This window comes from Pseudonaja textilis, chromosome 13, assembly GCF_049901715.1.
Source record: "Pseudonaja textilis isolate UNSWEBS1 chromosome 13, rPseTex1.2, whole genome shotgun sequence".
NCBI classification, from domain to species: Eukaryota; Metazoa; Chordata; class Lepidosauria; order Squamata; family Elapidae; genus Pseudonaja; species Pseudonaja textilis.
In genome coordinates this window covers 881,453-895,639 of record NC_142002.1, presented here as the reverse complement: position 1 = coordinate 895,639, position 14,187 = coordinate 881,453, and the positions used below count along the sequence as shown (strand labels likewise).

Sequence of the window (14,187 nt, the reverse complement as noted above, 5' to 3'; positions counted from 1 at the left end):
GTGTTCTCGCAGCCTGGTGGTTAGCTTCCTCCCCGCCTGTCCTTCATAATCACAGGGGTAATCCGTGCAGGGGATCCAGTAGATTACATTAGAAGTTTTTCCCACCTCCAACGATCTTAGCAATGTGCCTCCAATGCAACTGATCTTTTATTTGGAGGTGGGGGATACTCCCACACACAACCTGGCACCCCACAAATGCTGCATGTAGAATAGCATACATTCTGATGGGATAGAAGTTCCCTGAGGATGTGGGCTCCAGCACAAATCGGAAAGCTCAGAAGACTAAACCGCCGGTCCCGGTGACCCACCCAGATTGGAACCTGCAACATTATCATGGGACCCGTATATTTCCCTTCCATTTGTTGCTGAGCTATTGGCCAGGGCAAATCTGATGGGTATTTGCTATGGAACATGGGCTCATTTTGTTGTTTGGTTTTGAAGGATCGGGCTTTGGTAAGAAGTTTTGGAAAGAACCAATTCCCTGGGCTTCAAGGAAATGCTTGATTATCCTTTCCAGATCTTGGAGAAAAGAACCAGACTCTGTCGATGTTGCTTCTTTGGATTCTTTTCTGACTTGCACCCAAGACAGAATTCATAACCGGGAACACAGGGTGATGCTAAACTGGGCTGAGTGGTGGAATCCATCTATACGGGAAAGGGTCCTTCTTCCCGTGAGAACTCAGGAAGGGGGTAAGTATCGGTTGCTGTGGGGGCGTGGATTTGCAGCTTTCACTTTTATTTTTATGCCACCTTTATTCTTGATATAAATACCCCAAGGCGATGAACATCTCCAGCACTCGTCCCCCTCCTCCTGTTTCCCCCACAAAAACGGTCCTGTGAGGTGATTCGGACTGAGGGAGGTTGACTGCCCCAGTCACCCAGCTGGCTCTCCTGCCTGAGGGTGGGCCGTGAACGGAACAGGCTCCCGCTTTCTAGCCCGGAGGCTCCGTCGCAGGCGGCTTTGTTTTTGGAAACAGTCGAGGGTGGGCGGCTCCATGACTCACAGGGAGACCTCAACCCCCTTCCTGGCGCCCCCAAGACATTCCTTCCAGAGAGCAGCGTTTGTGGCATTTTGATGGGGCTACGAGCGAAATTGAGACCACCCGGAAATCAACCTGAATTTTCCGATTTGGGGCTGGATTGAAGAGGGGGCTTAAAGCAGCCCTCAGGTTTCCCCCCCCCGAACGGGGGACCGGAGGAAGAGCTTGGTTATTCCGGAGGGGTTGATGGAAGAAGGATGAAAAACCTTTCGTAAGAGGAATGACTTGTCCAAATCGTTCCAGAGCAACACATGCACATGCACGCACAGAAACATGGTTTAGCTTCTGGAAGTTTGTTTTAAAAATACAGCTGGCATTTATTTCCCTTTGTGGGTCCAGCAACAGGTAAAGGATAGCCACGTTAAAAGCGTAAAGAAGAACAGAATGAAAACCGGCCCCCTTTTCTAGAATCCATAGACCTAAACCTCTTGGAGGAGCAGTGCAGCAGGAGGAAGGAGGTTGGGGCGAGGGGGGGGGGGTCTGGCCAGAAAGAGAGGAGTGAGCCATGGGGGGGGGGTTTCCCCAAATGCTTTGGCTCAGCTGCAGCTGGGGGGTGGATAGGCCAGGGAGGGTGGAGCCCTCCGGCTAGTTCCTTCCCCACTAATACATAGCAGCAGCTCCACCTGTGGACATCAGCTTGAGACTGATCTGCAGTGGGTCACACTGGGCAGGAGATTCTGGGATTCTGGAAGGCACCCGGCCTGAGGGAGGCCGCCCTCCATGGGTGCAGAGGAGTTCCCAGGGTCCACCCAATGTTTGCACTTAACTCTCTGTGTTCCTTTCTTTAAAAATTAAGAGTTTAGGTTCCATAATCCTGAGGCCCTCTGGATGTATTTGTCCTCTTGGCACGATTGGGTAAATATCAGTTCGTGGATTTCCGACTCTCAGCCCAAAGGCGACCCTGCAAACTGGCCCCCGCTCCCTTTAGAAGCCGTCGGACAAAAGGCATTATGCAGCCCTTCCTTGCGCAATGAAGTCCTGGACATCCTAGCTAGGTAGGCGCCCTGTCCATATAATTGTCTCCGTTTCCATCCAGTGTGTCACCTACTCTTCTAAAAAAAAAATAAGATAAGGAAGGTTGCTTCGTGGATCACGGCTGCAATTTCTGCTCTGCCTTTTTCCTTGACAGAAATGGGACTTTTGTGCCTGCAGAACTGGAAGACTTCGAAGGCCTTCTGCAACGGACGGCCTGTGCCGGGGGGGTGATGCAGCAGCCCCATCCTCTCCCAGGCTACGTCTCGGCAGGCGGCTTCGATTTCCACACCTGCTTTATCCTTTATTGCTTGGAACGGGGCCTGGACCACCTTCTCTACTCCTACGTGGATTACTATCGGTAGGTGGGCCGTCAACGATGCCAGCCAGGCCTTTGGGGAGCCGTGACAGGAGCAGCAGGTTCTGTGAAAGGGGGGGCCAGGGGGTGGGTGGGTTTTAGAGGCTGCTCAGCTGTTGGTCTTGCGGGCCAAGCACTACCTTCCCTATGTCTTTCTTTCCTGCAATGGTCTCCATTGTGCCTGGTGGGAGAAATAAAGGGCTTTGCGCTGGACAGCTGTGAGAACTCGGGAAACGAGAGTTGTGCTGGGGGGATTCTCGTGGGAACCGGCCCTTCCACCCCCCAGCCCTGGAGGCAGGACAGTTTTCTCACAATGCCACTGACTGTTAAGCCACATTGATTAGGTCGGCTAATATCTGGCCAGGAGAGACACGGCTGGCTTTGTCTTTGTCATTCTATGAAATGTCCTTCTTGATTTTCAGTTTATTTTCATCAGACTGTCCCATTTTGAACGATAAAGATCTCCGTGAAGCACATCCTTGGTTTGAATTTTTAGTGCAGTGTTGGGACATTGCCAACAATCCTGGAGGTAGGTGGCGTCTTGGCATCTCATTTGGGCAAAGGTTTGGTCAAAAGCCGCCTTCCCACCTAAGTGGTACCTATTTACCTTGAATTGGCATCCTTCAATCTCAAGAGAGACGACGGTATCGTGCTATGAAACGGGTATAAACCTCCACGTCCCGTCTTGTTTCCATGCTGTATGCAAAGTGTCCTCTCCAGAGCACGAGGCCTGAGTAATTTAATACGGAGGATATTACGCCGCTGCCCAAGTCCACGTCGCTGGAATAGTCTTAATGGAACGGCAGAGCCGATACTATTCGTCTACTTGCATGGAAACCAGCGCTGGCTCAGTGGCAGCAGCTCCTAGAGACGGCAACCATTAGCCGAGTGAACTCCGCAAGGACTCCTTTGCCTTTCCTTGGTCAGGAAGCCCAGCAGGTGTGGGCACAGGAGTGGACACATCTAATTTGGGCAGGCCCAGGACTTCCCCGGGGCAGTTGCCGTCCTTCGCCTGACTCTGTAAACGCCTTTTGCTCCTTAGGGGCCAGAATGACCTCCAGGCCAGTTGCCTCCCATTGCGGGGAAGGAGAGGCCTGTCTGCGCTCTCACGGTCTCCGGTGACCCCTTGCACCGTAGTTGGCCACCAAAGGGCCTACCTTTGAAATGGGTTTGGAGCCGAGGCGGTCCGGAATGGTGCAGTCTCGGGATTCAGTGAATCAAAGCTACTTTTGTGATCTAATGGGTTTTCAACTCTTCTTGGTTTCTGGATCAAACTGATTTTGATGTGTAAAGCTATAAGTAAGCCCCGTGTGTGGTCATCCTTCAGGCCAAGGGCTGTTTGCACCCTTGACTTGCTGGCTAGCGGGCTGCCCTTCCCCCCAAAAAGTAGGCAGCATCAGGACAAAATATCCTGACTTACACACTAGAGGGCCAAGAGATCATTAGATCCTGTGAGTGAGTGGACTGACCTCTCTTTTTCTAAAACGACAATCTGGAAAAAACAACAAACGTATATTTTTCTTTGTGTTTAATAATTTCCCTCTTCTGTCAGATTTAAAATTACAGGGGCGGGGGGAGAACTTTCGGAACAGCCCTGGAGAGGCAACAGAGAGGTTCAGGGTTTTTTTGGGGGGGTGGGGTCTGCTTGTGGTTCTTTCCTGCCCTCGGGGACCCTCAAAGGCCAGCTGGACCAACATGCCCTCCGGTTCCAGAGGCCTCCGTTCCTTGCTGAGGGGAGGGTAGTTGGAGTTGGTAGACCCTCATTTGCACACTGATCTTCTTGGCAGACATTTGAGAGGGAAGAAAATTGCTTGGGTCATGAATCTAAATCTATTTTGAATGTTCTTTGGACAATGTTCCCTTTGTTTCCCCTTCCTGCCCCCAGATGCAGAGAAGATTTTCCAGGCTAGCCTAGCCAATGCCCAGATCTTGATTCCCAGCAACCAGGCCAGTGTGAGCACCATGCTGCTGGAGGGACGAACCCTTCTTGCCCTGGCTACGACCATGTTCGCCAGGGGAGGGATTGACCAGGTATGAGCAGCCCCTCCACAAAGGGTTAAAGGCTTGAAGGAGGCTCACGGCCCCCAACCTCTCCTCTCCCAACCACAAGCCAGCTACGTTGGCCTGGCCCCTCTTTGGAGGAACAAGAGGTTGGCCATTGCACTGCCTCCAAACGCTTGGAATAGGAAGGCTCAGGAAATCGGTGGTGCAAGCAGACTCCGGTGCTTTTTCTGTTGCAGATTGTCCAGAAGGGAGACGGGAGAGAGAAGGTGGATGCGCAGCTCTTCAGGATGGCACTTGCTCCTTACCCCAAGCTTAGAGCTGCCCTCTTCTCTCAGGTCACTCCGCATGGAGTCTCACCTTCCGACCTTTCTCTCTATCACCTTGTTCAGGTAGGGTTCAACGCCACCCGGAAAGTGTGGGCACGGTGGTGGATCTGATTTGGGCAGGCCCAGGACTTCAGCCTCGGAAGCAGTGTCCCCAGGGGTGGTCCTTCCCCAACCCTGCAGCTCTGTCTTCAGGCAGCCCCAGGCGAAAGCAAGGCAACCTCAGGTGGCGCCCCCTTCCGATCCTACTCTGGCGTCTCACGGACGGAGCCCCCTTAAGGGCGGCTTCCATTTGGAGCAGACTTTATGCTCCCCCACAGTTCTTTGAGGTCCTCCGCTCCACGTGGGACACGCACTGTTTAGAATAGCAAAGTTCAGGCAAGCCTGGAAACTGCTCTGGATCCTTTCAGAGACCGTCCATCCTTGCTCCGGTACATAATTGCTTGACTTCCCCCCAAGACCCCTAAAATATAGCAGTCAGTTTGATTAGGTTTCATATGCGAAAATCTTGTTTCAGTTTACTATATAACAGGGTGTCACATTTCGATTTCATTGAGGGCCGTATCACGGCTGTGTTTGACCTCCAGGGACCGGGGTGGGCGTGGGCAGGGCCAGCTCAGCGTCACTCATGTCGGGGGTGCCTGTGGTGGCGAAAGTGGAGCTCCGTTTTTGCTGGTAGAAGCCCCACAGGTCGGTCCTCCGCTGTTTCCGGGGCGGCTCCATGGGCCAGATCGAAGTACTCCACGGGCTGGATCCAGCCCCCAGGCCTTGAGTTTGACTGCCCTGCGGCTCCGTTTTCCCTGGCCGGGGGTTGCAGGAGGCTGTCACAGCTGAAAACGGAGCTTGGGAGGCTGTTTCTGCGGGCAGAGGCACTGCGGGCTGGTCCTTTGCTGTTTCCAGGGTGGCTCCGCAGGCCGGATCTAGGCCCCCCAGGCCTTGAGTTTGACCCCACCCCCTTTGTGCTCCACGGTCTGAAATGAATGTTTCCTTTTTTAGTGCTTGGCTCCATTTGATTCCACCAAGTTGTTTGGCTGGCAGTCAGCAAATACGCTGGCCATTCCTGGTAAGTAGACCTCCACGTGCCGTCAGGATCTAATCCGGTAGCAGTTGAGCCCTGCTTTAGCGCCAGGAATTCCTCTTCTGGGGTTAAGGGCCGGGTGCTGCCTTGTTTTGTTCCAACTGCTTGCAGTTCTGCTCTTTTTCTGTCCTCTTCAGATATTTGCAATGACCTGCCTCACTTCTCGTGCTCGGCTCTCGTAAACAAGCACGCCATAGTTGAGCACCTTGACTTCTCCTACTACTTATCTCACAAGCGCCCTTCGTTCGCCTTCGGAGCGTTTTTAGCTCAGCAGCTATCGAAGAGTCCTCTCCCCAAGGAGCTGTAAGTAGTTAAAAGAAGCACCTGGGATTCTGTGACAGCCATCACGGTTAGACTGAGTTTTTATCCGTTTGATTTATGCGCTGTGCGTCTTCCTGGAGATGAGTGTAGCACACCCCTTCCCGCCTGCCCTTCTCCCCAACAGTCCCTTGGTGGGCCAGGATAGAGAGAGAAGGCTGTGCCTGAGAGAAGACTTGAACCTGAATCTCCCAGGTCCTGCTCTGCGCTCTCACCTCAAGTGCCTTTATTCTGTTAACCTGAAGCAACACCCACCAGTTGAAGCACCTGTGACCCCGAACAATAGAAGTGAATGTAAGAAGGACGGTAGACCCAGGTGCTGCCATGAATACCCTCTGGGCAAGCATGGTTTCTCAGAGGCTCTTGTCTAATCAGGCCACAGTGAGGGTGTCCCTCATCTCAGAAGACCCCTCCGTGCCGCCTCCTCCTCCTCGTCCTCCACCCGAAAGGCACGAGAAAGAGACCCAGAGAGCTCCAGGCCACGAGTTCAGGGCAGACTGGCTTGCCTGCTGGGACTCTTGTAAATGGCCGGCCTCTCATCCCCAATGAAGTTTGTGGAGTCCCCACTGAGAGCGGAATTGTGCCTTTCCCAGGGTCCAGCAAGCGGCTAGCCAGGCCTACGCGGTGGCTCTCTCGGTTTTCTACGCCCCTTCTCTCGCTGCAACCTCCGTCTGCTTCTTGGAAATGCTGGGCGTGCAGAGTCTGAAACTCCGAGTGGACGTTAAAGCTGCCAACGTGATTCTGAGCTTCATGTCCGGGAAAGAGGAGCCCCAGCACCTCTCCATCCGACAGTCCCTGGGTAACGTTTGCAAGTGCTCCTCTCGCTTGGGGTCCTAGAAAGGCTGTGGGCAAGAAATCCATCTCCATGGTGTGTGTGTGTGTGTGTGTGTGTGTGAGAGTAGTAAATGGAAAACATTTCGAGCAGAATCTGCTTTAGGGGCCCTTTCTATTTGAATTGCTCATCTCTCTGATAAGGAGATGCCTGCCTAACTGATGGGGGAAAAAAAATCTGCTGAATGCAGGTAGATTCTGTGGCGGGCAGGTGAGCGGCCCCTGGGGGTCGGGAGGAAGAGCAGCAATCAAAGCAACTCGCTTGAGTAAAAGTCCCAGAGGAAGAGGAGGGGTGGGAGAGAGCGGGAAGCCCCCTCAGACTCGGAAGAGTCCGTTGCCCTGCCTCTGCCCGTAACCCCTTTCTGAACTTATAAACGCTTCTGTACGTATCATGTGTCTCATTAGTGTTGTATGCCAGTGATTGCATGAGCCCCGTAGACGTGACACACTAAAGCAGGGGTCCCCCCAACCTTGGCCACTTCAAGACTTGTGGACTTCCAACTCAGCTTTGCTGGCTGGAGAATTCTGGGAGCTGGAAGTCCACAAGTCTTGAAGTGGCCAAGGTTGGGGGGAACCCCGCCCTAAAGAAACCACATGCCTATAGTGCTGAGCGATGGTTTCTTGGGGCGACCTGCCGCGTGGGACTGATGGTGCCTCAGCCAAAGTGCCTGGCCTCTTGTGTTCCCAGTTGAAAAGCTAGGAGAACTGGCGGACGGAGAGAAAGCTGCAGCCGAGGATCTTCTGGTCTGCTTAGAGGAAGCCGTCTGGGATAAGGTTGACCACCAGGAGATAAAAAAGTGAGTTTCGTGGTTCGGGATGGCCTGGGTTGGTCTCAAGGCAACCGAGAGAGCAAGAAAAACAACGTGTCCCGTTTACCCCTGGAAAGCAGAACTTGCCATTTCATACAAGACGCTTAGAAATTCATTACAGAGTCTGAGACCTCGCATTACTTTTTGCGAAGGTGGAGAATTGGAATAATGGACGTTCCTTAGGCTGGACTGGGCTCCCCTGGTCTGGAGACCAGAGTCAGTTGAGTGAGTGTCCATTGAAGGCTTCACCTTCGAGCTGGAAGGAAGAGTTTGAGTGCTGCACTACAGGAGGAGGCCCTTCCAGGCCTGGGACTGGTTTGCACAGGGGCAGATAGGACAGCCCTCCAGAGGGGGGACGCCGTGGCCCAGAGGACCAGGGGTTGCCCTCCCCCCTCTCTGGAAGAGCTTTAGAGCTCCCGCTGCCATCAGGAAGCAGTGCAGTTGCGATATTTGGCCCAACTATCGCTTCCCTTGGAAGTCCCAGTCCCAATTTGGGTCATTAAGTAAAGAGTATGGACCTGTATTTTCTTCACTTGCTGTTGGGTTAGTTGTTGGTTGTTGACCTGCCCCAAAAGCAATAAGACTTATTCTCAGGGAAATACGGTATAAGTATTGGCTGCTATTCTGCCAGGTAACAGTTTGAGATGTTAGAGTCAAATCAACCAAAAGAAGAAATCACGTTTGGCCTGAATGTGCTGCCTCCTTCCTCCTCATTCATGGTCTAGGACACGGGTGGCCAGCCTTTTGGACCTCAGGGACCCCCAAACTCATCATTTTAAATCCCGCAGACCAGAGACCCTGGGAAAATCCCCCAAAAAGTCTGCAGGAAAATTTCTCACCCCATTTTCCTACCGATCGATCATTCTTTATTTGGGATCACAGGATACCGTCTCCAACTCTGTTCTCAGGGGGAGAGAGAGAGAGAGGAGAGACTTTTGGCTTCATGCAAGGAAAGCAGCAGAAGCCGCAGAAATCTTTCTTTCTCTCCCCCAAACTCCGCCAGAAATGAGTCTTTTGTTGCGGCGCAGCCTCTTGGAGCCGGAGGCCTTGCAGGGTCCCAAAGACTCATTTCTGGCGGAGTTTGGGGGAGAGAAAGAAAGACTTTGGCTGCTTTCCCTGCATGCAGCCAAAAGCAGAAGAAGAAAGAAGCAGAAAGAAGCAGCCCGGTGGCCAGGCCAGGCGTGTGGGGGGAGTGGGGCAAGTTCCCCCCCTCCGCCCTTTCCCCCCTCCCCTCACTACCTTGTGTTGTTCACAATGCAAGGTACGCAAGCCTTGTGTTCCCACAGGCCATGCTATGTGGGTGGTGCAGCCTTGTGTTCCTGCGCAGCCTGGATTAATTGCTTTGGGAGGTGACATGTCTCTGCGGACCACCAAAATTTTCTCGTGGACCACCAGTGGTCCCCGGCCCACTGGTTGGCATCCACTGGTCTAGGATAAGTAATAACTCCAAAGATCAGCTGTGGGGCTTTCCCCTATGGCTCACTTCCTGGGTCTCCTTATTTACTTGTGTGTGTGTGAGAGAGAGAGAGAGCAAGAGAGGGAGGGAGGGAGCGCAGCGTCGCTCGCTGCTGTGGCGGGGGAGGGCGAGGAGAGGCCCGTAAAGGCTCCCTCCTTTCAGGACGTCAAGCGAGGCGAGGAGCCACTGGTCCCTGGTCATCCAGTTTTGCCAGCTCCACCGCATCAAGCTGAGCACATCCTACCTGAGGGCCTGTGCGCGGTCGAACGAATGGCTGCAGTTTGTGACGGAAGCGCAAATGCACGGCTACCAGCCAGCGGAGGTGAGCAGCGGCTGCGGGCTGAGCTGAGCCGCGGGACTTTGAGGTTTGGCTGGGGGGGGGAGCAGCATTAAGGCCGGGGAGTCGCGAAGTCGCAATGCTTTGCAAAGAGGTGAGGTCAGTGGGTGGGGTTCAAAAGCTTTTACTACCGGTTCTGTGGGCGTGGCCATGTGACTGGGTGGGCGTGGCTTCCTGGGAGGCCAAAAATGGAGCGGGAGGGGGGACTGAGCTCCTCCCTCCATTTTGGGGGCTCAGCCAGGGAATCCCAGCACAGCTGATCTTATCTACAGCTGGTTATTGGGATGGGGGAAAAATGCCCCCCCATTCGTCACCTGGGAGGAGTTGCAGCCCCCCCCTCCTCGGCATGGCGGGCTCCGGCTCAAAGCTTTACGGAGCTGCTTCCTTCCCTGTCCCAGGTGATCCCGCTCCTCCGGGATTTCCCCCTGCCCCTGCGGGACCACTTGGAGCTGGCCCTGGGGCACTTGCAGCCTCCGAGGCAGCGGGCCTTGCAGGGGCCGGACCAGAACCCGCAGAGCCTCTTCCGCGTCCTGCTCCAGAGCCAGGAGCAGCCGTGCCCTTGGCGGCACCTCCTGGCTGCCTCGGTGAAGCACCACACGCCCGTTCTGAGCGTCCTCGCCGCTTGCTTCCAGGTAGGAGCTCTCCGGGATGGTAGTCCAGGGGAGGCAGAGGGGGCTGGAAGGATGACTCTAGAATACTCCGGGCCCAGGCTGGCTGTCCTAGTTTGGACCAGGGGGGGTCCCCAAATTTGGCCACTTTAAGACTGGTGGACTTCAACTCCCAGAATTCTCCAGCCAGCTATGCTGGCTGGATAATTCTGGGAGTTGAAGTCCACCAGTCTTAAAGCTGCCAAGTTTGGGGACCCCCGGTTTGACTTTGGGGTGTGGATTATTAAATCCAGTCTCTGCTCTTTTAAAATACTGATTTGCTCCTCTTCCTTCCTTCGGGCAGGATGCCAGCCTCCTCCCTTGTCTCTGCGTGTGGATCATAACTTCCCTGGACAGTTCGGCCGCCCGTGAGGTGATGGGGCACCTCGAAGGCATGGCTGAAACCCACGAGTGGGACCTTCCAGCCTTGGCCCTTCTCTGGCAGTGGCTGTTGCAGAAGCAGAAGGCCAGCACTCTCCTTCATGGCTTCCAGCTCTTCCTGGAGGTAAGCTGGCCGGCGTCGCTCTCCCTGAAGCACGCGTCTCTCGGGGGGAGGGCAGAGATCGTCCCGTCTCAGGGAGTGCTGGGGAGGGGAGGGATGAGGGAAGAGCCAGACTCCTGGACTTGGGGGAGGCCCTGAGTTTGGATTCGGGCTCCGTGGAAGGATCTGGATGGCAGCCTTCTTCCTACTAGGCGGCTGCTCCTTCTCCTCGTCTTGTTTTCCTTCCAAAGATGTGCGACCCGCCCTGGGTAGAATTTGGGCGCACAATTCTTTTATTTCTCTTCTGACATTCAGGATTCTCCTTTGCTGATCCTGCTGGAAGTGTATGAATTGTGCATGGACTACAAAAATTACAGCCAAGCCAAGATCAAACTGCTCACATTCCAAGAGAGTCTTTCAAAAGTAAGCGGAGGTTTAGTTTGCTCCCTGTGGCTTTTTAACAAACGGAAAAGGCGGGTTTCCCTTTTTGCGCCCTGAATGCCGCCAGCCCTTGGAGGTCGCCTGGCTCCCAGGTGATCAGAATCCCCAGCGGTCCGGCCAGGGTTGCTCCTTTCTCGGCTCCTGGATTGGTGCCTTTTCAGCCCCTGTTGATGAGATCCAAGATGCAGAGCGCTTCTCACGCCGGTTGACTTGATGGTGGGGATGCCCAGTGGTGACCCCACTGGCGGCCACCTTCCATGTTTGGTCAGCATTCCGGCCTTCACAAGCAGGGCCATCAGGGAGCTTGCATCTACTCCATTGCCTCCCCTTTCTTGTGGCCAAAGGAGAAACTTGGCTATTCAGGGCAAGGAATCATGAGTGTCCCACATGGGGGCACAGGAGCGTGGCCCGCTGGTGCTTGTCAGTAGGCCAGGGAGAGAGTGTTGTGGTTTGCCGGCAGCCTGTGCAGATGGCAGCAGAATCGGACAGTGGGAAAGGGGACCAGTCAAGGAGTCCGGAGAGGACTCGGACGAGGGTCCTGCGTCCGATGCAGGGATGGGGGCAGGACCATCTGGGAGTGGGGTGCTGACTCTGGGGCCTGGCAGCAGTGAGGCAGAAGAACAAAGGGAGCCTGTTCCCAGAGTGCGTCTGCGCAGAGCTGCTAGAAGGCGAGCCTTGCCCTCTTCTTCCTGCAGCTTGAAGCTCCGTGTGCGAGGTGGCCGCCCGTCCTCCCGGGGCCCTGGCTGGAGACGCAGGCTTCCTTCCTTCTCAACCTGATGCTGCACCAGTGCAGAACAGAGTACGAATTCGGAAAACTTCTCGAGCTGCTTGCAGATGCAGGAGCTGCTCTTCTCCATGGCAAGGACCCCTCCGTTCTCTTCTCTGCTGCGGCTGACCCGGCGGGGGGGGGGGGGGCTCAGGACAGCCTTACCTAGGTCAGGTGGCAGTAAATTTCCTGCTGAAGTCACAGCAGGTGACCGTTTGGGAGGACAAGGATGCTGGAATCAGTGGGCTCTGCTGGCTGAGCTGCTCTGGTTTGGATGCTAGGTTTTTTTCCCAACTGGGATGCCTCAGCTATGCAGCTCTATGTGGGTGTGTCGGGGGGGAGGAACTCAGGAAAAGCCCCTTTGCTCCGTTCCCAGAGTCTTGTCTTGTTTAGCGACAGGCCGTCCCTTTCCTGTCGCTATGGCCCCTTCTCCTTTTTGGGTGCAGGACCAGATCTGAAGAAGCTCAGTGCCCTCCGCACCATCCTGAAAGATTCGCCCGTCTCCATCAGCCGGACTCTGCTGAGCGACTACAGCCTGGAGCGGTTTCAGGCGGAGTGCCAGAGGATCCTGGACCGGCTGCAGGAGAGCAGCTCCTTTGCTGTGGCTCGCCGGGTCGCAGAGCTGGCCGCGCTGCCTGTAGACAATGTGGTCATCCAGGAGGTACCCTGGAGTGGAGCCTTTCTTTTACTTTTATTTTTATCCCCGCCGATTGGGTTTCCTCTGCCGGAAAACTAGCGTCCTCCCTGTCAGCTGTTGGAAGCTGCTTCCCCCGCCCCCCCCCCACGTCTGGTGCAGCTGTGTGTCCGGATCTGGCCCTGTTTTGGGGCCCTCAGTCAGCCTGAGGCAGCCTGGCTGTCCGGATTCCGGCACTTACCACCACCACCACCCCCATTTAAATCCTGAGTCTCGAGCCAAACTTCCAAAGCTCCAAAAGGATTTATTGGGAGTTAACATATCCGGCATTGCCTGGGTGTAGCCGACTCTGAGACACATCGTTCACTGTCACCCTTGACCCTGGTTTGCCCCCCCTACCCCCGGGGTGTATTGTAGTTCATATTCTCCAACGGGACACCTCCATAGCCAAGAGTCATCAATCATACTCTCCAGTTAGAATTGTGCGCATCAGAAACTCCGGTCACCTAGTTCCTATCTTTGAAAACATTTGTGGAATGCACTTTCGGTTTGCAAGCTGCCGCACTGCTCCCCCCTCTCCCTTTCTGCTGGCAGCTCTGAAAAGACCATAGAAATACCATGTTCTGAGTTGACAGTGGCCCTCCCTCACGAGCCACACTTGGCTCTCCAGAGTTCACGGAACCCCTGCCAGGAAGGGGGGCAGAATAGTCAGGGCGGGAGAAGCCCTTGGGGGGGCGGGGGGGGAGGCAGGAGGGAGGGCCGGCCGTCCCTGGGATCGTGGAGTTTTGTGTGCCAGGCAAGCCTTTCTGTGCAGTGGGGTTCCTTGGCTTCTGATGGCTGTTTGTGTCCTTTCCAGGCGCTCCAGAACCTCCTCCTCCTGAAACAGGCTGGCCACTGGACTCAAAAAGAGACCCGAGTTGAGTTCTGGAAAAAGTGTCACGAGAACTACGTGCAGAATGCCGTCTCGAATCGAGCTGCCTCCGGCTTCTTCTCCGCTCAGGCAGAATTGGTCCGGGAGGATGAGGGGGCACCCAGCAGCATCTTGGAGAGGCAGCTCCTGCTTACTTTGGCTGGACACTGGCTGGTCAGGAGCGACCCGGCGGTCCCTGTTGATGATCTGGAAAAGATCGAGAGGGAGGTTTGGCGTTGCCGCATCGCGCGACAGACTTTCGGCCGAGGCCCAGGGCAGGTCGAGCGCAGAGGGTCTCACCAGGTTTCCAGCAGTCGTGAGCTGACCTTTGAGTCCCTGGCCAAGGCCTTCTGCTTCTCTAAGGCGGCTGCTTTAAGCCTCCCCAAGTACCTGGAGCTGAGAGGTTTCCCTTCCCAGGACGCAGCCCCGGGGACGCTTTCCGAGGCGGAAGTGGCCTCCCTGAGTTTGCTGATTGGACGCCTTCTGGACGAAGGGAGCCTGCACGAAGCGGCCCGGGTTTGCCGCTACTTCGGCTTCTACAGCCGAGATGTCGCGCTGATCTTGCACTGCAGAATGCTGGCCCTGGGGGAGGATGCCCAGGGCTGCTTTCACCCAGAGATCCAGGCCCTCCTGGCAGCTGAGAACAGCCAGAGGCACAGAGAGGCGGGCCCCGAAAAGAAGCGGCTGAAGAGTTGTAAGTGGCATCCCCGGGGAAACATCCGAGTGGGGCCAGTTCCTCTCTCACAGGCCATTTGCGCTCTTCCCTCATGGCAGCAGCACAG

The 14,187-nt window shown here is 55.2% G+C and overlaps 1 protein-coding gene across 3 annotated transcripts in view; it reads left to right on the top strand.

Moving 5' to 3' along the window:
- Positions 1-14,187, top strand: part of SPG11 (SPG11 vesicle trafficking associated, spatacsin) — a 36,955-nt gene that overhangs the window by 11,890 nt on the left and 10,878 nt on the right. For all 3 annotated transcript variants that reach the window (XM_087941829.1, XM_087941828.1, XM_087941827.1), the window contains exons 14-30: positions 518-690; positions 1,837-2,035; positions 2,170-2,373; positions 2,793-2,899; positions 4,256-4,401; positions 4,611-4,763; positions 5,694-5,760; positions 5,913-6,078; positions 6,687-6,892; positions 7,613-7,721; positions 9,352-9,511; positions 9,925-10,158; positions 10,478-10,678; positions 10,970-11,077; positions 11,791-11,953; positions 12,308-12,522; positions 13,352-14,099. In XM_087941829.1, coding sequence (XP_087797955.1) covers positions 518-690; positions 1,837-2,035; positions 2,170-2,373; positions 2,793-2,899; positions 4,256-4,401; positions 4,611-4,763; positions 5,694-5,760; positions 5,913-6,078; positions 6,687-6,892; positions 7,613-7,721; positions 9,352-9,511; positions 9,925-10,158; positions 10,478-10,678; positions 10,970-11,077; positions 11,791-11,953; positions 12,308-12,522; positions 13,352-14,099 — 3,359 coding nt within the window. The remainder of the gene's footprint in view (positions 1-517; positions 691-1,836; positions 2,036-2,169; positions 2,374-2,792; positions 2,900-4,255; positions 4,402-4,610; positions 4,764-5,693; positions 5,761-5,912; positions 6,079-6,686; positions 6,893-7,612; positions 7,722-9,351; positions 9,512-9,924; positions 10,159-10,477; positions 10,679-10,969; positions 11,078-11,790; positions 11,954-12,307; positions 12,523-13,351; positions 14,100-14,187) is intronic.